Source organism: Leucopleurus acutus, assembly GCF_964270905.1.
Source record: "Leucopleurus acutus genome assembly, chromosome: 1".
Lineage (NCBI taxonomy): Eukaryota > Metazoa > Chordata > Mammalia > Artiodactyla > Delphinidae > Leucopleurus > Leucopleurus acutus.
Window position 1 is genome coordinate 92,625,780 of NC_139142.1, and position 21,613 is coordinate 92,647,392.

Here is a 21,613-nt window from a genome sequence, read left to right on the forward strand (position 1 = left end):
ACAAGCATTTGTTAACCAAAAAGCCACGCACATATTACTATTACTACCTCAGAGGACAGAATTAGGACAAATGGAAGGAGTTACAAGGACGAAGGCAGATTTGTGCCCCATACAGAGAGACAAGTTAACAGTCAGAGGCAGCATAACATGGCAGTGCGAGCAGGACTGTTTGGAGCCAGCCTGCCTGGCTTCAGGTCCTGGCTCTGCCCTTTGTAGGCAGTAGATTGGAGCAGATTATTTAACCTCTGTTCCTGTTTCCCATTCTGTAAGATGGGGATAATAATAGTGCCTACACTTCACAGGGCTACATAAGGATTAAATGATTGATTATTCATAAAGTGCTTGGAAGAGTGCTTGGTACATAGCAAGCACTATATGTTTGTAAAATAAATCAAACAAATCTGGCAGATAAAGAGCCTTCCTTATAAAGCAGGAAGCTCTTTAAGGGCTTATTCAAAAGCTGGATAAATCTCTGTTAAGGGTGGTGTGGAGGTAATCCTTCTCTTCTGGTCTAACTGAGTACTTCTCAAACTTCCATATGCATTCAAATCACATGGGGATCTTGATAAAATGCAAGTTTCTAGTCAGTAAATGTGGGGTGGAGCCTGAGATTCCTTATTTCTAACAGGTGTCTCCTGGGGACGACACCTTGAGTAACCGAGCTATGGCTGGCCTTTCCCTATGACCATACATCGTAGTTTCTAAGATGCTTAGTTCTTGTTTCTGATCAATCATCAATTTGCAGCAAATTCTAGATATATTTCTCTTTCAAAACCAATTTTTACCCTTCAATTAACAAATATTTAAACACTAAAAGGATTAAGAATTTATAGGAAGCTTGGGTGACTCTTTTTATGTAACTGTAGATAATTACCACGTAATTTTTTATAAATTCTGCTTTTGGATTTTTTTTTTGAAGCAGAAACACTTATAATGAGATGTTAAAACAGTAAAATATGAGGGGGCATATCATTTTGGAATTCACATTAGAGTTTATTATGATAGGGAAGAGGAATTCCAAATTTCCAAATTGGCGAGTGAGACAAGGAAAATCATATTTAAGGGCAGGATAAATTAGAAAGGAGAATGTGAAGGTTTGAAGTAAAAAGGAAAAAGTAAAGAAGGATTTTTTTTTAAGTTTGAAGTATGGTTCTGAGAGATGTTAAAGAGAAAGACCAGTGGGATCAACATTTTATACTAATTCAGTGATAAGCCCAAAAGGGAAATTAGACTTCAGTACACTGGAGGGCTCTGGTGAATCATACTGGGCTCCAGTGGGAGCCCCGCCCATCTGACATTGGACACAACTGGACCTCCAGGTTCAACTGAAATCTGAATGTTCTGAAGCAGATCTTTAACACTGTGATCCAGAATAGAAACCCAGAAAATGTCCTGTTGCTTGGGGTGGTTGATGTTGTGGGAAGTTCTAGATGATTTGGTCTGAATTATACTCCATGCTTTCTTTCCTTCAGGGAATCCTCAATGATGACAGTTGATTTAGAGCCAAAGGGAACCCCCAGAGTTTCCTTAGGACTGACGCACACAGGTAGTGAGTCTATGACTACCGTGTACCTAGTGTTTGGGGCTTTCACCATAGAGGGGCTCATGATTATTCAACATAAAGCTACTGGAACCGACTTCTGCTGCCCCCAGAGCACAGCTCACAAATGTCCCTAGATCTGAAATAGCCTGTCTCTACTATTGTTATAGTATTATTTATTAATATAAATACTAATAAATAAATACTCTGTAGTATTATAGAGTAGAGGGACAGTGGGGAGGCAGCATAGAGGACATTGTATTCTTTGATGTATTCTTTCACTGCTCTACTGTTCAAGGTCAAAGCAGGGAGTTTCCAGGCTCTATAATTTGTTTTAAAAAGGGCAGTATAGGAGAAGTCAGGGAGAGATAGAAGTAGTAGTCATTCAAACAGATAATTCTACAGTTTTCTTTAAATCTGTGTTACTTTAAATAGTTTCAGTATTTTACTCACCACCACTGCACAGAGGTTATATTTAGGATGTTTCCGAAAAATTGGACAAATGTAAGGAGTAAGGTCCAAGTTAGTGAGCGGGTAATGAATATCTGTCCTCAGTTTCCTTTTCATTGTACCCAGAATGTCAAACCTGCAGAGATATAGTAAATGTGTAAAATAGAAAGTAAGTTTGTGAACCACTCATGAATGAAGTCCACATACCTTCACAAGTTCTAAGTATAGTTAAAAGTAATTTCTTGGAAAGATTATTTGGTGTAGACTTATACATAAATTATTTTTTCCTTATCTACATATATTTGAATTTCCACAGCCAAAACTGAGGCTGAAGTGGGCCAAGAGCCTGAGTCAGGGAGTGAGACAGGGTAGAGTCAATCCAGCGGGAGAAAAAGAAAGGGATAAAGCCAAGCTCAGCATCGGGGGGAGTAGAAATCACATTGATAACTTCCAGAAGTCTTCCCTCCATCTGATGCTGTTCACTCTAACCAAGCTGACTCAGCTTTTCCTTATGTTGATTTCAGCACACACTGTCTTCGCAGTGTCCTGTTTTCCAACTTGGAGGTTTTAATATATCTTTAATAAGATAAAATTTTGTGAAAATCTTGTCACATTCTCTATGTGTTATACAGATCAGCAATTCCCAAATCTGAGTTCATATCAGAATCACCCCAGAGCTTTTTAAAGAATAAATTATGTTCATTTTGGAAAAACAGCTGGTTTAGGTCAGGGGAAGGGAAATTACTGGGTGAGGCTGAGATATTCTTGTGCCAGAAAGCAAGAAACGTTGTTTGCAAAAACTAAGGGACTATCATATCATATGACCCAGCAATCCCATGCCTAGGTATCATCTCAGAAGAAACAAAGACTTATATCCACACAGAAACCTATACGCAAAATTTATAGCAGCTGTATTCATATCTGCCCCAAGCTGGAAACAACTCAAATGTTCATCAACTAGTGAATGGATCAACAATTTTGGTACATTCATAAAAGGGTATACTACACAGCAATCAAAAGGAAGGAACCATGACTACATTCCACAACATGGGTTAATCTCATTGTGCTAAGTGAAAGAAGCCAAACTCAAAAGGCCATATCTGGTATAACATACGACATTCAGGAAAAGGCAATAAACATGGAAATCAGATCAGAAGTTTCTAGGGGCTGAGGGTGGGAGAAGGAATTGATTATAAAGGAACATGAGAAAACTTTTTGGGGTGATGGAAAGAATCTCTGTTGGCAGTGATGGTTACATTACATTTGTCAAAATTCATAGAACTATATAAAAGAAGGATACATTTTATATATGTAAGTAAACTTAAATTAACTAATGGGGTCACAGGAGCTGGCTTGAAGGGGATCCCACTGGCCAACTTTGAACAATTTGAGCATGGAGGAGAATGATAATAGTAATGGATATTAAACCAATTAAGTTTAGAAATATCCACGAGTCCAGAGTGATACTAGTTACAGAGGGGAAAACTACTATACCTTTAAATGGTGAGATCGTATAGTCACCACCGTAACTAAGTGATCAAATTAACATTACCAGTAGTGGGACAAACTTTTATTATCTGCCTCCTGATGTAATGTAATGACAAGTCTATAACATCAGCTATGGCAAGTTCTTGCTAAAAAAAAAAAGTTTAGCCTAAATCTAACTATGGGGAAACAATTAGACAAATCCAGGATGGGTGACATAATCTAAACAAACTCAAAATGAGAAAAAATTGTTTAAATATGAAAAAAGAGGGAAGGAGTCTTCTAGATTAAAAGAGACTAAAGAGACAGCCAAATGCAATGTATGACCCTTGACTGGATGCTAGATTGGAAGAAAAGTTATGAAAGATATTTTGGGGATGGGGGAATTTAGATATGGACAGTATCTTGGGTGATATAAAATTATTGTTAAATTTCTTGGGCTATATGATAATGGTGTGATTATGTAGAAGAATGTCCTATTCTCAGGTGATACCTGCTGAAGTATTTAAGCATGAAATGCCATGGTGTTTGCATCTTACTTTAGACAGTTCAGCTAATAAAATGGAAGGGAGGGCTGGCGGGAGAAACAGACAGACAGGAAGAACAAAAGGAAATGTGGCAAAGTGGCCCCAACTAATGAAGATTCTAGGGTATATGGGTATTCATTATATACCTTTTCAAATTTTCTGTAGATTTGTAACTTTTAAAAATAAAAACTGGGACTTCCCTGGTGGCGCAGTGGTTAAGAATCTGCCCACCAATGCAGGGGACACGGGTTCGAGCCCTGGCCCGGGAATATGCCGCAGAGCAAGTAAGCCCACGCTCCACAACTACTGAGCCTGTGCTCTAGAGCCCGCGAGCCACAACCACCGAAGCCCGTGTGCCCTAGAGCCCGTGCTCGGCAGCAAGAGAAGCCACCACAATAAGCCTGCACACCGCAACCCACGCCCCACAACTAGAGAAAGCCCACACAGCAACTAAGACCCAATGCAGCCAAAAATAAATTAAAAAATAGGGCTTCCCTGGTGGCGCAGTGGTTGAGAGTCCGCCTGCCGATGCAGGGGACACAGGTTCGTGCCCCGGTCCGGGAAGATCCCACATGCCGCGGAGCGGCTGGGCCCGTGAGCCATGGCCGCTGAGCCTGCGCGTTTGGAGCCTGTGCTCCGCAACGGGAGAGGCCACAACAGTGAGAGGCCTGCGGACCGCAAAAACAAAAACAAAAAAAATAAAAATAAAAATAATAACTGAGCGCGGTGGGGGGGGGGGGTGTTAAAATTTTAAATAGTGATTCTTAGATTCCACCTCAGACCTGTGCGAACAGAATCCCCAAGGGTGGAGCTAGGGAATTTATTTATTTATTTTATAACATCTTTATAGGAAATTTATTTTTTAAAAGCACTCAAAGTGAGTGCCAAATGTCCATCGACAGTTGAATAGACAAACAAAATATGATGTACATACATACGATAGAGTATTATTCAGCTATAAAAAGGAATGAACTTCTGGTACACGTCACAACAAGGATGAACCTTGGAAACATGCTAAGTGAAATAGGCCAGCAAAAAAGACAAATGGTGTGTGACTACACTTATATGAAGCATCAGAACAGGCAAATTTATAGACACAGAAAGTAGACTGGAGGTTACCAGGGGCTGGGAGGGAAGAGGAATGGGGAGTTATTGCTTAATGGTTCCAGAGTTTCTGCTGAGGGTGATGAAAAAGTTTTGGAAAATCGATGCACAATATTGTGAATGTAATTAATGCCAGTGAAATTATATACTTAAAGTGGCAAGTTTTGTTACATATATTTTACCACAGATTTTAAAAAATTAATGTAATATACTCAACACCATTGAATTATACACTTAAGTAGGTGAATTGCATGGTATGTGAATTATATCATGATAAAGCTGTTCAAAAAATCTTCTCACAAAATGTTAAAATCCATACCTTTTTAAGTGAAAGACAATTATTTTTGGTGCTTTAGAAATATTGGCCTTCACAGCTGTTTCTTGCTTGGTTTCGCAAAAGGAACAGTAAATTTTGTTGTCCCAGGCCAGTGTGTCTTGTTGAAAAAAACACTGGAGACAGTCCTGTTGAGGGAAGAAGCATTTGGTGACCAAACTGAATCCACTTCAACCTGGGGTCCTGTCTATATTAGAACTCTGAAAGAGCTGCGGAAATGTAATTCTCTGTGCTTTTCTCCAAGTCCAAGAGATGCCAGCGCCGCAAGCTGCAGCTTGGATATAGTCCACCTGGCAAAGGAGGTGCTGCCTTCTCACTGAGTTATTGAAATAGATCCAAATGTCCATCTCATTTCTAATCTCTGAATCAGCAGTTTAACATTTCTGGTTTGTTTCAGAATAATACCAACTATGCAATTTCCACTAACCAAGTCAGGCAGCTGCTTTAAGTTATTCATCTCATCAGAAAAATGATCTGGGGACTGAAAAATGACCGTATCCCTGTATTTGGGGGTGGCCCATAATAAAGACAGCAGAACAGAGAGAATTAGATCTCATGCCCACAGGAGACATCCTCAACCAGCCAGGCTCCCCGCTCTGCAAACCATTAACCTAAAGAGGAAGACGAGCACAGATTGCCAGCACCTCACTTAGAGGCTTTGGAATTCATCTTCAGTAGTGTTTAGCGGTTTGATCTGAGAACAAAGCCCAGTTCTGAATAAGTAGTAGGATTATTTTCTCTAACTCTGGTATTTCAAGACTTTTAGCAATTTAAGAAGAAAAATATAAATGTGTGTTTTCCTGCAAGGAAACTTATTGCTCCCTCCCTCCTCACAGTTCCCTAGCTTTTACTGCCACCTTCCACCCACCCCTGCCCCCGACTCCCACCACTCCTCCGCTTACAGATTAACTTTTGGTATTATGGTAAAGAAAACTCGAGAGGTAAACTAAGGCACTATTCCATTCTATCTTCCCCCCAGATTCCTCAGCTTTTGTCCAAAACATAAGAGCTCAAGAATAAGAGTCAAAGTCATTTCCTAATATGCACATACAGACCTCTGGGATGAGAAAGGGCCATAAAATTTTTATATGTATAAATTCCCTATATGCGCCAAGCCATCTCAATAGACTGAATAAAGCCCACCCATCTTTCCAGTTTTACAGTGAGGCTCTTTCATTGAGCACATTTAGAGATACATCTGAATTCATAGTAACTTTTGGCTGTATGTCACTTTTCTACAAAACGTTCTCATCACGGGTTTCCAATTTTTTTAAGTTATAAAGTAGCTCCCCTCATACTAGAAAATGTAGGAAACAGCCTTGGGAAAACCCAGGGTTGGGGTAGAGAAAGACAAAAGAAGTCTCATGGAGTAAGAATCCCTACCTGAAGAGAGCACTCGTATTTGGATGGAATGGGGAGGGAGAGGACGGTGAAGACTTCATTCTTGTAGGTACAGTTCTCACACTTTAAACATATGATGCTATAATTGAGCTGCCCTTCAAACAGCCGGGTGATGATGGAGGACTCGTTGGCAATCATCTTCCTGCAGGATCTCGGAATAGATCTTTTTTCATATGATCTTCTTCGGTGGTACTGAATAAAGGAACAAATTCACCCCAAATCAACTACTGGTTATCAAAATATTTTTAATAGAATGACCTGATTTTTCTAACAGAATGCTACCCAAAACCACTTAGTTTTGGATTCAGAAAATAAACAGAATAAGATCTTCTTAAGAGCACATAATATGTGTGATTTCTGATAATTCAGTTATTTGCCTCTTTAAGTGAACCTGAGGAACGAGGACACCCTAACCCTGGTAAAACATATATCCATGGTGCCATAAACTGACAGTAAATGATAATGTGATATAGGGTCCTGCAGGCAGTTTTTCCTGGGCAGAGGGTAAGCTGCAAACTAGCTTCTGGTCATGCAAGCTGATCTAGAGGTAAGATAAAGGAATTGGATCTCTCCTCCAGTCCCTTCAGGTTACGTTCCTTAGTCTCTTCTTTTATTGTTAGAAAAGACTTTTTTAAAGAGCAAATCTTAAACTCCAAGGGCAGCCCAATTTCACTGGCCTTGTAGCCTGATTTGAATCTAGCTGATGCTCAGGAACAGTATTTCCGGGAGCATACCCTGACTGGTGATTCTACAGCCTCAGCAGAATATACATTCTGAAGGTGCTTTAGCTCCACAGTCAGCTACGCTTTGGAACTGTGCACAAGGCTCCGCTTTGGCTGCTTCTTTCATCACACCCACCTGCCCGTGTCTTCCACCTGACAGTAGTTTGATGCCTCTAACTCCAAGTTTAACCTTGAGAACCAGAACGCTATTTATTTCAGACTGGCTGCAGATGAGGACCTCAGTGATTTTTACTGACCATCACCCTCCCCTCTGGCTAAAAAAAGTGCTGCTGTGAATATCTCAGTAAAAATTAAAAATGGAGCTGAGGATTGCAGATGAGAGGGATTAACAGTAATAGTTTGTGGTCTTTCATGATAAGTGTCTCCTGGCTATGAGGTAAGCTAACAGCAGCACAAAGACACTGCATAAAATCTAGGGCATATCTTTGGAGAGTGTGGGTCTCAGATCAAGGCTGAAGGTAGTGAGTCTTATAAATAAAGGCAACCTCCTTAGTAACTGGCAATTTCATGTTTTATTAAATGTACGTCCTAATCCAGTGAAGAACTCAGGTTAGCCACATTTAGTATAAAGATGAAACTGCAGTTTACAGATCTGTCCTTTCACCTTACACCAAGCTTAATATTTCCTCGGGTTTGTAGCTACCAAGAACACTTGTTTTAAGTTGCAAATTTTATATATTTTACCTCATGAGGAATATATTTTTATAAAAAAATGTAATTTTCACTCTAAAAAATAGTCAATGCAGATGTTACTGCAAAGGGAACTAGACCAGTGGTCCCCACACCTGCTGATTACTGGAAATCCCAAGTGAGTTTTCCCAGAAGACAACCCAGACATTCTAATTCAATAACACCAGAGGGCCTAAGAAGCTGTGCCATAAAATCTCCCCAGGTGATTCCGATAAACAGCTAAGTTTGGGAAATACAGGCCCATTCAAATACTAACTTGAATGTTCCCCATAGTGACCCCAGCACCTGTGCTCAGCACAGAGTAGGCAATACTGACTGAACAAATAAAAGAATGAAAAGTGAAAGTTGCTGATAGAGCTAAATGTCTATTTCAAGGCCATTAATTCTACTTACCTTTTTCAGAGTTTCATGAAGTTCATTCAGGACATAAATCAAGAATTCCTGAGCATCTTGCTGCGTCTTTTTCATAAATGCTGGGCAGAGTTTGCCAAAAGCTGACCAAAATATTTCTGGTGAGACACAGTCAGAGTCTCCAAGCCACATGTCTGTCATCACATAGGCAAAAGCAGTGGCAACCTCACTGCAATCCCTTGGAAGAAGGAAGGGAAATGATTCTGGCTAAGCATGTGGCATCAGACCCCAAACAAAGCTTCATTCATTTCTTGGTTGACCTTCCCATTTTACTCACCCTAGAAATGGGATCTGGGGCACTGCAGCCTCTCCTAACTGGTTTAGCCCTTCATAGGGACTCCAGAGGGTCCCTCCCCTAACCTCACCTTGGAGAGCAGGGGTGAGGGACCGGCTGCAGGGATGGCAAATTGTCTTACTTTTGAAGAGCGGTAATGTACTTTCCAGAGAGAAAGTATTCCACCAGCGGTGAGATGCTGCAGAGACACTGTAAGATGGCATTCATGTAGCATGTGTTGCCCAGGTTCTGCAGACCAGTCACGCCCTGGAAATGGGGCTGGTTCTCATCAGCCTCATTAACTGGAAAGGGGTCATAGTGATCTGTGCACTCTGTGCTGTGTTGGTGCCACATGGAAAGAAAGGACAGCATTTTGAGGAAACAAAATACATACAAATGAAATAAGGCCATCTCAACCTAATGACACAAAGAAGAGTCCTTCATAAGACTTCCACCAAATACATTCCCTATTAAAGACAGAAGTATTCGGACTTGGAGTCTAAAATTGCATTACTTTGTTTGGGACTCTTTGAACAGTGCCTGCGGCCAAATAAGCAGGATAAAGTTTCTTCCTTAAACCAAAGCAAGAGGACAGAAAAAATTGGCCTTTCAGAGACCTAGAATTGCTTTGCTAAAATGCAGACTTCCTCTCTAAATACCAAAGTATTTCCTTTTTTGCTGGGCAAGTAATTTAATTATTATTACCAGTAATAATAATAATAGATAGTAGTTAATAACAATAGCTATCTTGTATTGACCTGACACTATGTTAAGTACTTAACATGAACTTTCCCATTTAATTCTTTCAACAATTCTATGGGGTAGGTACAGTTATTTTTAAATCCTGTTTTACAGGTGAGATATCATGTGTAAATAAATGGTTTCGTCATTTGCCCACGGTAATATACTAAGGCATGTACAGTGGCACACAGAGAGAAGGGATATCTATCTATCTATGTATCTACCTACCCATCATCTGTCTGTCAAGAGTTATTTGGATTTATATATCAAATATTAGGAGTATATATGTGTGTGTATATACATATATATGCCATATATACATTTGAGAGCATAATATATACACATATTAAGAGAATATATACATATATTAAGAGCACATACATATGTGTGTATGTTATATATGTATATATAATACATACATATATAAACACACACACATACATAGAGAGGGGGAGAGAAAGAGCATTTAGTTTAAATTTTGATGGTCACTTACCAGCTACATGATCTGGGACTCATGTCTGTTTCTCATCTATAAAACAGGAATAGTGTTACCTGCCTTATAGGATTGTTGGATTGTGAGGATTAAACAATGCAAGGAACGAGGCACAGATTACATAGTTAATGGTAACCTAAAAAAATTTCTTTAAAGAAATGACTGATCCAGGATGTCCTTAACAGTAGCTATGGAATTCGTGTGTCCATGTGGATCAACCAGACCTGCACAGAGGAGAGGGTCCTCTTCTTTCCACACAGAGCTTCCTTTTGTAATTTGGCTACTGTACCAGGCAGCCCAATATCTTCATCCTTTTAGGTTTTCTTTCCACGTAGTATCTAAAATTGGGACTCCAGGAGACAGCTACCTCATGTCAGTACCTCTACTTACAATTCTGCCAGTTTGAAAAGTGCTCGCTTTTACACGGAGGGACATTTCCCCTTTTATTCACCAATGTCACAGGAGGCCCTGGGCTGTCACTCTTTAGGAATAACTATTGGCTAGATATTAAATAACATCTTCCCATCCCTTCCCTTTGGGAGACCTCCAATGGGTCAACCCTGAGGAATCCATTCAAAATTCGGCATGTACCTCATGACCCCTTTAAGCATGGCTTCCCCGCACCCCACCCCAGCCCAGCTAAACTTATCTAGAAAACCGTAGTAGACAGAGGCTCACAGGACACAGTAGATACCGAAGTCATCTGCAGTGAAAGGCTGTTGTGAAGCCATTTTAGTGAAACGACGTTGGTCTTTCACTTCTATTCAGGAGCTACATCTAATCCTTTTAACTTCATTTCTCCAAGCCTGTCACTTTGGTTCTTCTTGTTTGTAATAAACAACTTACATGTTCCTTCCTACTTTCAGTAGCTGCAAACTGATTTCATCTGTACTTCAGGTACCTTCCAACTTGGATTTCCCATACATCACAATCCTTTACATTACACTTCAAAATTCTAGAATGCTGCCTGAGATACTGTTACTTGGTTGCTTTAAAACTTAAAAGATTAGATTTCAGAGAATTAACTGAACATACAACCTCTCTTCATCTTTCCAAGTTTCTCTTGTATATATATATTACAGACACACACACACACAAACACATACACAGAAGATTTGCCTCCACATCAGTGGACACTATGGCAACTCTGCCCCCTTAGGGCACCCATCCAGCTTCCCAGTGACCACACCACTCCAGGGACTTTGAGGGACTGTGTCTCACACCGGGGAAAGAGGCAGATGGCTTTTGCTGCTTCCCAAAATGCATAGCATTGGGATAGACTGGAGTATTTCCCTTCACAGTCAATCAATTATAGTGCAAAAGAGGTACACACACACACACACACACACACACACACGCACACACACATGCACACACACACACACCCCTAATGCCACACTGGGCAAATAAAATTATTCATCAAAGAAGAAGTTATAAGTTGAGAAATAGCAAAGCACACATGAGCTCCTGAGCTCTCATTTTCTTCACAGAGAACTGTGCTTAAGAAAGCACTTCAAAAAAAAAAAAAAAAAGAAAGCAAGCACTTCAGCCACATAGCACATGGAGATCAGCTCAGTGCTTTGTGACCACCTAGAGGGGTGGGATACGGAGGCGCAAGAGGGAAGAGATATGGAAATATATGTATACATATAGCTGATTCACTTTGTTATACAGCAGAAACTAACACACCATTGTAAAACAATTATACTCCAATAAAGATGTTAAAAAAAAAAAAGAAAGCACTTCAATAGAGAGGGACCCCCCAACCCCTGCAAAGAACCCCTACCCAATGCTCTGTCTAGATGAAAAGGGGTCAGAGAATACATGTGACCAATAGCAGTGATGGCAACCTGGTCAAGGAAGTGGCCTTGTTAGAAAGGGGGAGCCTCTGGAGTTCTGGAGCTAATACCAACATGTTCTTCCTCTGAGCTAACTTAGAATCTGTAGAGAGTAGGTAAAGAAAGAGCCATTAGGGCCAATTCATCTTTTCTCAGCTCTCCATCTAGTAAAATGAATGAGGTAACAAAAGGAAAACACTCTTCAAAATTGTCAATGTCAGGAAAGAAAAAAGGCTGAGAATTATTTCAGATTAAAAAGAAACTAGAGAAACAAGACAAATACTCAATCCTGGGTGGGATCCTTGGTCAGGAAAAAAAATAGTATAAAAGGACATTATTGGGACAACTGATGAAATCTGAATATGGATTATATAAGAATAGTTTTATATCTGAATTTTATAAAACTGTATTCTGTTTATTAAAGATAATGTCGTTTTTAAGAAATACACACTGAAGGATTTAGGGATAAAGGGGCATGATTTATGCAACCTGCTTTCAAATGGATCAGGAAAACACACACAGACACAGACACACATGAGGAAAGGAGGGAAGAAGGAGTGATAAAGCAAATATGAAGCAGATGCAGCCCAAATGACTGCAATTGGCGAATCCGAGTGAGGGTATATTGGAGTTCTTTATCCTCTTCCTGAAATCCTTCTGTAAGTTAGAAATAATCTCAAACTAAAAAGTTTAAAAAATGAAAATGTAGTAGACATATTTGTAATTTGGATTTATCTCCAAGGTACAGTACTGGTAAGTCAAAAAGCAAGGTGCTTAAGAGTTTGCCTATAGTGTGTCCAAATGCTTATACATATACATTTAAATTTATATATTTATACTCAGGCTACACAAAGACATTAAGAATAATCACTTTTTGACACCAGGATAAGGGATCCTGGCAACTAGAGGTGCTAACTCTTGCAGCTATTTGATCTTTGCAGCCTATTTACAGAGGAGTTTCTTGAAGTCACCACAGTGGTGATTCTGGAGGACGTGAATCCTATCATCCTGCTCCTTTTGTCAGTGAAGTTCTCCCAAGACCTTCAGTTTCTCCTAATCAATATAGTCTTGCTAAAATTTCATTTTAATTTGATGCTGGGAGGTAAAAATACAATTCATATTCATATGTTGATCTTGTATCCAGGAACCTTTATAAACTTACTTAAGTCTAATTTTTAAGATTATTTCCTTTCCAATTTCTTATGCTTTTTATTTTTTATCTTTTGAACTAGCTAGCACCTCTAGTAAAACATTGAATACAAGTGGGATAGTAGGTATCCATAGCTCATTCCTGAACTGAGGAAAAGCTTTGTATAATTCACCATTAAGTGTGATGCTTACTAAAGGAATAGTTTTTTTTTTTTTTTTAATTATTTATTTATTTGTTTATTTATTTTTGGCTGTGTTGTGTCTTCGTTTCTGTGCGAGGGCTTTCTCTAGTTGCGGCGAGTGGGGGCCACTCCTCATCGCGGTGCGCGGGCCTCTCACTATTGCGGCCTCTCTTGTTGCGGAGCACAGGCTCCAGACGCGCAGGCTCAGTAATTTTGACTCACGGGGCTAGTTGCTCCGCAGCATGTGGGATCTTCCCAGACCAGGGCTCGAACCCATGTCGTCTGCATTGGCAAGCGGATTCTCAACCACTGCGCCACCAGGGAAGCCCTGTTTTTTTTTTTTTTGAGAGTTGTAACCATGAATAGATTGTGAATGTGATCAGGTTTTTCTGTATCTTTTGAGGTAATCATGAGATTCTATCTTCTTTATTCTGTTATCATGGTTAACTATTGATGATGGTCACATATTAAACCCATATTCTATTTCTCGGAGAAACCTATCTTACTTGTGATATAGCATCATTTTCATGAATTGCTGGATTCTATTTGCTAATCTTTTGTTCAAGATTTTTGTATCTACGTGCATGACTAAGATCACCCATGGATTAGTGTTCCATGCTGTGTAACAAATTACCAAAAACTTAGTGGTTTAACACAACACCCATTTACAATATTATCTCAGTTTCTGTAGGTCGGAGTCTGGGCATGGCTTAGCTGAGATCACATATTGCATTTTGTTATCACATCTCTCTGGGATCCTTCAACCTGAAAGTTCTTATATATCTCCTTGACTTTCAAGAACTTGGCCCTTTTTTGAAGATTACTGGCCAGTTATTTTGAAGAATACTCCTTAATTTGGGTTTGTCTGATGTTTCCTCATGATCAGATTCACTTCATGCATTTGTAATACAAATATCACAGAAGTGATGCTGTGTTCTTACTGCATCATATTAGGTGCAACACAATTTGATCTGTCCCAGCACTGGCAATGTTAACTCCAATCACTCAGATAAAGTGGGGCCTTCCAGATTTCTCCAATGTAGTTACTTTTCCTTTTTGTAATCAGTATTTTGTGGGGAGGACTTAGAGACAGTGTAAATGGTCCATTCTTCATCAAACTTTCACACATTAATCAATGTTACTTAGCTGGATTAATTATCACTATGGTGGTTGCCAAGTGGTGATTTCCTAATGCTGTTATTCCAATTACATTCACTAGCTGATCCTCTACTATAAAGAGAAGTTTTATCTTTTCCTCATTTGTTTTTTTTTTTTTAATTAATCATGGTGGACTCATGAATTTCTGTTTTATTCACTGGATTAGAATCTGTTATTATCATTTATTTCTGATGTATAAATCGTCTCAAGATTAGCCAGCAGGAGGCCCTTCAAGATGTTTTCTGTACCCATTTGACATGTCCCCATCATTCTTTGGGCACTTCCTTACTTTTTGGTACAGCAAGGTCTTCCAGACTTACCTTGTCTTGTCCCTGTCCCAGTCCTGAAGTCAGTCATTTCTCAAAGAGCCCTGGTTCCTGTTAGAGGAGAACAGTATTTAGAAGATCTGGGAGCTAGGTATACTCACACTATTACAGTGTCACAGCCCCCCATTACTCTCAATATGTTTCCTTATTTGATCAACCCCTATGCATGTAAATTATCTCCTGTTGCTGCCACCTCTGATCCCCACCCTATTACACTACACACAGACACCATCCTTACCCTGCTTCTCTGACACCCCACATCAAGTCACTGCTGCCCTGCAACAATATGAGACCTAACTAGACTGGTCTCAACTATGGCTTTTAGACTAAAGTGTGAAAGAACGAAGGAAGAGAGGAAGAAAGGAATCAGGCTCTCCCTGTTATTTTCTGCTTCTGATTTTGACGGTTTACTTTTTTTTTTTTTGGTCTCTTTTCTCAGATGGCTTTAAGTTCACTAAAACTGCACCAGAAACTAAGCAATATGGCTTTTTAGCCTGAGAGTGAGTGTACAAGTGTTGGGGTGGGATGAGGCTGTCAGCAATTGTAGGCAAGTCTTAGCGGACTTTCAGTGGGAACAGGCTGCAAAGACGTGTGGGAAAATAATTCTAACACACGTGGGTAGATAGCAAGTGTTCCGACAGAGGCCAGTAATGCCTACAGAGGCCACTCATACTTTGTCATGGGAAGAACCCGAAAAACATGGGTCTGTCCTGCAAATGTCTGTTGTTGTACAACTATTTGAAGTATTCTCTTATGATTGTATATCTTATCTGTGATATTGATTGTAACTTCTCTTTCATTTCTAATTTTGTTTATTTGGGCCCTCTCTCATTTTTCTTAATGAGTCTGACTAAAGGTTTATCGATTCTGCTTATTTCTTGAGTTAGGCCTGTATTGCTATAAACTTCCCTCTTAGAACTGCTTTTGCTGCTTCCCATAGATTTTCAAAATTTGTGTTTTTATTTTCATTTGTCTCAAGATATTTTCTGTTTTCCTCTTCAATTTCTTCATTGACCCATTGGGGTTTTTCTTAGTAGCAAGTTGTTAGGTCTCCATATGTTTGTTTTTCCAATCCTCTTCTTGTAATTGATTTCTAGTTTTATCCTGTTGTGGTCAAAAAGAAGCTTAACATAATTTCAGTCTTCTTAAATTTGTTAATTGTTTTATGGCCTAGCATGTGATCTACTCTGGAGAAAGTTCCATGTGTACTTGAAAAGAATGTGTATTCTGCTTTTTTGGGATGGAATATCTTGTACATATCTGTTAAGTTCACCTGTTCTAACATGTCATTTAAGGCCAATGTTTCCTTATTGACTTTTTGTCTGGATGATCTATCCACTGATGCAAGTCAGGTGGTAAAGTCCTCTACTATTATTGTATTACTGTCAATTTCTCTCTTTATGTCAGTTAATATTTGCTTTATGTATTTAGAAGCTCCTATATTAAGTTCAGATAGGCGCACATTTACGAATTTATAGCCTCTTTTGGATTGACCACTTTATCATTATATAATGCCCTTCTTTGTCTTTTATTATAGACTTTGTTTTAAAGTCCACCTTATCTGATGAGTACTGCTACCCCAGCTTTATTCGTTTCCATTTGCATGGAACATCTTCCATCCCTTCATTTTCAGTCTGTTTTCAGCTCTGAAGTGAGCTTCTTGTAGGCAGCATACAGATGGGTCTTGTTTGGTTTTTTAAAATCCAATCAGCCACCCTATGTCTTTTGGAGCATTTAGTCCACTTACATTTAAAGTGATTATTGATAGGTAGGTACATATTGCCATTTTGTTATCTGTTTTCTGGTTGTTTTTGTAGTTCTTTTCTGTTCTCTTCTCTTAGTCACTTCTTTGTTGTTTAATGATTTTATTTAGTGTTATGTTTGGGTTCCTCTCTAATTTTTGCATATATATTTTTGGTTTTTGATTTGTGGTTACCATGAGGTTCATATATATCGACTTATATCAACTTGTTTTAAACTGATAGTCATTTCAGCTCAATACATTTTAAAAAGATCTCCATTTTTCACTCCTCCACCATGTTTTATGTTTTTGATGTCATATTTTACATCTTTATGTCTATCCCGTTACTGTTTATTGTAGTTACAGCTGATTTTACAATTTTGTCTCTTAATCTTCATGTTAGCTTATTTCAGTGGTTGATCCACTGCCTTTACTGTTATTTGCATCTGCCACTGAGATTTTCCATTTCATATATTTTATTTCTTGTTATAGCTTTTTCATTTTCACTTTATAAAGAAGACCCTTTAACATTTCTTTTAAGGCCAGTTTAGTGGTGATGAACTCTTTGTTTTTGTTGTCAGGCATACTATCTCTTCTTCAATTCTGAATGATAACCTTGCTGGGTAGAGTATCTGAGGTTATAGGTTATTTCCTTTCACCACTTTAAATATATCATGCCACTCCCTTCTGGCCTGCAAAGTTTCTGCTGAAAAATCAGCAGATAGCCTTATGGGGGATGCCCTGGATGTACCTCTTTGTTTTCTCTTGCTGCCTTTAAAATTCTCTATAATTTCTGCTGTTTTAATTATGGTATGTCTTGGTCTCTCTTTGGGTTCATCTTGCCTGGGACTTTCTGTGCTTACTGGACCTGGGTATCTGTTTCTCTCTTTGGGTTAGGGAAGTTTTTAGCCATAATTTCATCAAATACATTTTCTGCCCCTTTCTCGCTCTCACTCCTCCTTATGAGATCCCTATAATGTGAACCTTAGTACACTTTATGTTGTCCTAGAAGTCGCTTTAACTATCATTAAAAAAAAAAATTTTTTTTTTTTTGGCTGTTCTGATTGGGTGATTTCCATTATTCTAACTTCCAGGTCACTTGTACGTTTTTCTGTATCACCTAATTTGCTATTAATTCGTTCCAGTGTATAGTTTTCATTTCAGTTATTGTATTCTTCAGCTCTGATTGGTTCTTTCTTATATGTTCTTTGTTGAAGCTCTGAGTTCCTCCATTTTTCTCCTGAGTTCAATGAGCATCTTTATGACCATTTCTTTATACTCTTTATCAGGTAAATTACTTACCTTCATTTTATTAGGGTTCTTCCCCCCTTGAGGTTTTATTTTGCTCTTTTGTTTGGAACATATTCCTGTCTTCTCATTTTGTTTGATTTTCTGCCTCTATGAAATTAGGTGAAAGTTACCTATCCCAGTCTTCATGGTGTATGGGAACATCCCTATGCAGTCTGTATGTGGCCAGTGGCTTTAGTGGGAGAGCAGGACATGAAGTGAACAGGGGCCATGTCTTCTCCTGGGGTGCATCGGCAGCTGCCTCCTTGGTGGGAAGTAGGGCTGGGGTTGGAAGGGCTAGAGTCAGTTGCAAGCTAGAGCTTCTCCTGGTTCAGTGGTGGTTGCTGCCATCAGGGGGGCGAATCCGGGGCCCAAGGGGCTGGAGCAGGAGCCCTGAGGGAGCTGGGCTTCTTCTAGGAGCAATGGCAATCTCTGCCATGGTTGAGGGCATGGCCGGGGTCTGAGGGGAAAAATATGGAACACTTCACAAATTTGTGTGTAATCCTTGTGCAGGGGCCATGCTAATCTCTGTATCATTCCAATTCTAGTATATGTGCTGCTGAAGCAAGAATTAGATTTTTTCTTTTTGCTTGAGTTTATCCTTAATATTTTCCAAGAAAATTGTGAACTTTCTGAGAAAGCCATTAAATAGCTGGGTTCAAGCTCCCCCTTTTCACTTAACAATATTGCTTTCTTGTCTCCTAGATACTATAGGACAGGTGAAAATTCTTATGTCAATGATTTTCCTCTCCTTTGTATACTTACCTTTTTTTAAAAAAATTATTTATTTTTGGCTGTGTTGGGTCTTCATTGCTGCACACGGGCTTTCTCTAGTTGTGGCGAGCTGGGGCTGCTCTTTGCTGTGGTGCGTAGGCTTCTCATTGCGGTGGCTTCTCTTGCTGCAGAGCATGGGCTCTAGGCACGTGGGATTCAGTAGTTGCAGTACACGGGCTCAGTAGTTGTGGCTCACGGGTTCTAGAGCACAAGCTTGGTAGTTGTGGCGCACAGGCTTAGTTGCTCCGTGGCATGTGGGATCTTCCCAGACCAGGGATCGAACCTGTGTCCCCTTCCTTGGCAGGTGGATTCTCAACCACTGTGCCATCAGGGAAGCCCTGTATACTTTTTTGCTCATTTGCAGAGTGACGAAAATGTGGCATTAAGTAGGTCTTTTCACTTATTTCCTCTCTTCTAGGTCTTTTAATCTGGAATGCCTATTAGTTATTATATCTCATTTATTAATCTAGAAGATATTTATTGTGACTCTACTTTGTACCAGTCTCTGTGCTCGGTGTTTAGCAGTGAATAAAATACAAGTCTCTACCTTCAGATAACTCACAGTCTATTGACCACTTAGATTTATTCTGTGCTTTCAACTCTTCCCACAAATTCTCCATTATTTTGAATTTCGTACACTTACACTTGTATGGTTACTTGACTTGAATTCTCTTGATGTTTTAGTTTTACCTTTGTACTTACGGCAACGTTTTGCATCCTTTTTTTTTTCTCCTAATCTCACTCTTAAAGTCTTAAAGGATAACATAAAAGTGCCTTCAATTGTTGAGATGATGATGGAAAAGACATACACTTTGAGCACATTATACACATATACATGTCTCTTAAGCATGTGCTGATATTTTAACTATACTAACAAAAGAAGCTACAAGATAATAAGTTCCTTTATAAAGAGAAAAATCACTCTCAGAATGTTCTCTATTCTTCATCATACCCTCCTCTCCCTATTAGAACTTCCAAGAGAACAAAAGGTAGCATGAAGAGACCTATTATTTGAGTACTTTTATTTGCTGAGTACTTAACTCACTGCACCTTCACAATATGAGACAAATATTGTCAAATAGGCTTGCTCAATAAGTTGGTCAGTCATGGAATAAGTGGCAGAGCAAGAATAAGAATCCGAGTCTATCCAGCTTCATTTTGCACTGTGGTGTATACACAGTTACTACAGAATTGAAAGGCCCATGGGATGTTGTAGGATGTATCAATACTTCCTTTTATAGCCAGACAATATTCAACTTTTGGATAAATCATATTTTATTAATCCATTCATCCAAAGGACATTTGTGTTGTTTCCACTTTTTGGCTGTTATCAATAACGCTGCTATCAACATCTGTGTACAAGGTTTTGTGTAGACATTTTCATTTCTCTTGAGTATAAACATACACCAAAGATTAAAACTGCTTTGTCATGAGCTGTCTTTTTATTGATGTAAGTTCTTTACACAAGTCCTTTATCAGATATATTACTTGCAAAATTTTTCTCCCATGCTGAGAGTTGTCTTTTCACTGCTGATGGTGTACTTTGAAGCACAAAACTTAAAAATTTTGACAAAGTTCAATTTGTCTATTTTTTCTTTTGTTGCCTTTGCTGTTGGTGCCGTATCTAAGAAACTATCACCTAACCCAATGTCACAAAAATTTACACCTACATTTTCTTCTAAGAGTTTCATGATTTAGGCTCTGACATTTAGGTTTTCAATCTTTTTTTTTTTTTTTTGGCTGCATTGGGTCTTAGTTGAGGCCCACAGGATCTTTGTTGAGGCATGCGGGATCTTTCCATTACAGTGCACTGTCTGCTTGGGCTCCTCTCTAGTTGCGGCGTGTGGGTTTTCTCTCTAGCTGTGGTGCATGGGCTCCAGATAATGTGGGCTCTGTAGTTTGCGGCAAGCAGGCTCTCTCGAGGTGCTGAGCACCTCAATAGTTGTGGCACGCAGGCTTAGTTGCCCCACAGCATATGGGATCTTAGCTCCCTGACCAGTGATCAAACCCACATCCACTGCATTGGAAGGCAGATTCTTTACCACTGGACCACCAGGGAAGTCCCTTCAATCCATTTTGAGTTGACTTTTGCATATGGTGTGAGGTACTGATTCAACTTCATTCTTTTGCAAGTGGGTATATAGTTGTCACAAAACAATTTAATGAAATGCCATTCTTTCCCCATTGAGCTGTTTTGGCACCCCTGTAGGGTGCCAAAATTAATCACAAATTTCTGGACTCTTAATTCTATTTTATTAATCTATAAGGCATAACACACTGTCTTGATTTGTCTAGCTTTGTTTGGGAAGGAGTATTTTAGCAGGCTTTTTAGATAGTTGTGGACATTCTTATTTGAGACAATACCAAAATTTGACAAATGGAGGTTTCTTAAAGGTCAGCTGCAGTGTAGAATCTGAAACCCCTGTAAACTTCTTCTACCCTGCTAGAGTTTCACTCACTTCTTCACTCACGGACCATTTTGTAATCCATGCACAGAGCATCTGGAGAACATTGGTTGTTTTGCAGATCGTCCAAATGTTGACACATTTCATATAAACTATCAGAAACAACTGTTGTTAAATCAGCACTGATTATATTGGAAAAGTATTGGGAAGCTGTCATGCTACAGTGTTAAGAGGCAAGTTTTCTAAAATTCCAACTTTCTCTTGAAAGTTCAAATTTTAGCAGTAACAAGTACTGTTAGTTTTCTGCCAAACACTCAAGTCAGAAGAACCCTGGTTTGTCTGCCAGCCATTCTTCCAAGCAGACATGTTCAATGAAAAAAGTGACTAGTTCAGTTTGTAACTCACACAATTGCATAATTGCCTTTCCTTTGAAACAATCATCACACTTCATTATGTAGCAAAAGTGCTTTATGCATATTTTTCATTTTGTTCCACAGACTATTAAAGACATGTTTTCAAGGTCAAGATTAATTAAAAATTGAAATGAACTTTTTAAGAAA

The 21,613-nt window shown here is 39.1% G+C and overlaps 2 protein-coding genes across 2 annotated transcripts in view; both read right to left on the reverse strand.

The window, feature by feature from the left end:
* The window catches only part of USP50 (ubiquitin specific peptidase 50), a gene marked incomplete at its 5' end in the record, with an annotated part of 31,066 nt that extends 20,142 nt beyond the window's left edge, over positions 1-10,924 (reverse strand). Inside the window, 8 exon segments of the mRNA XM_082860542.1 lie at positions 1,994-2,126; positions 5,426-5,568; positions 6,824-7,033; positions 8,668-8,863; positions 9,102-9,296; positions 9,431-9,497; positions 9,500-9,531; positions 10,872-10,924. Of these exon segments, the coding sequence (XP_082716668.1) occupies positions 1,994-2,126; positions 5,426-5,568; positions 6,824-7,033; positions 8,668-8,863; positions 9,102-9,296; positions 9,431-9,497; positions 9,500-9,531; positions 10,872-10,924 (1,029 nt within the window).
* Positions 10,925-14,850: 3,926 nt separating this feature from the next.
* The window catches only part of TRPM7 (transient receptor potential cation channel subfamily M member 7), a 143,271-nt gene continuing 136,508 nt past the window's right edge, over positions 14,851-21,613 (reverse strand). The window contains exon 39 of the mRNA XM_082840927.1: positions 14,851-14,897. Coding sequence (XP_082697053.1) covers positions 14,881-14,897 — 17 coding nt within the window. The 3' untranslated portion in view covers positions 14,851-14,880. The remainder of the gene's footprint in view (positions 14,898-21,613) is intronic.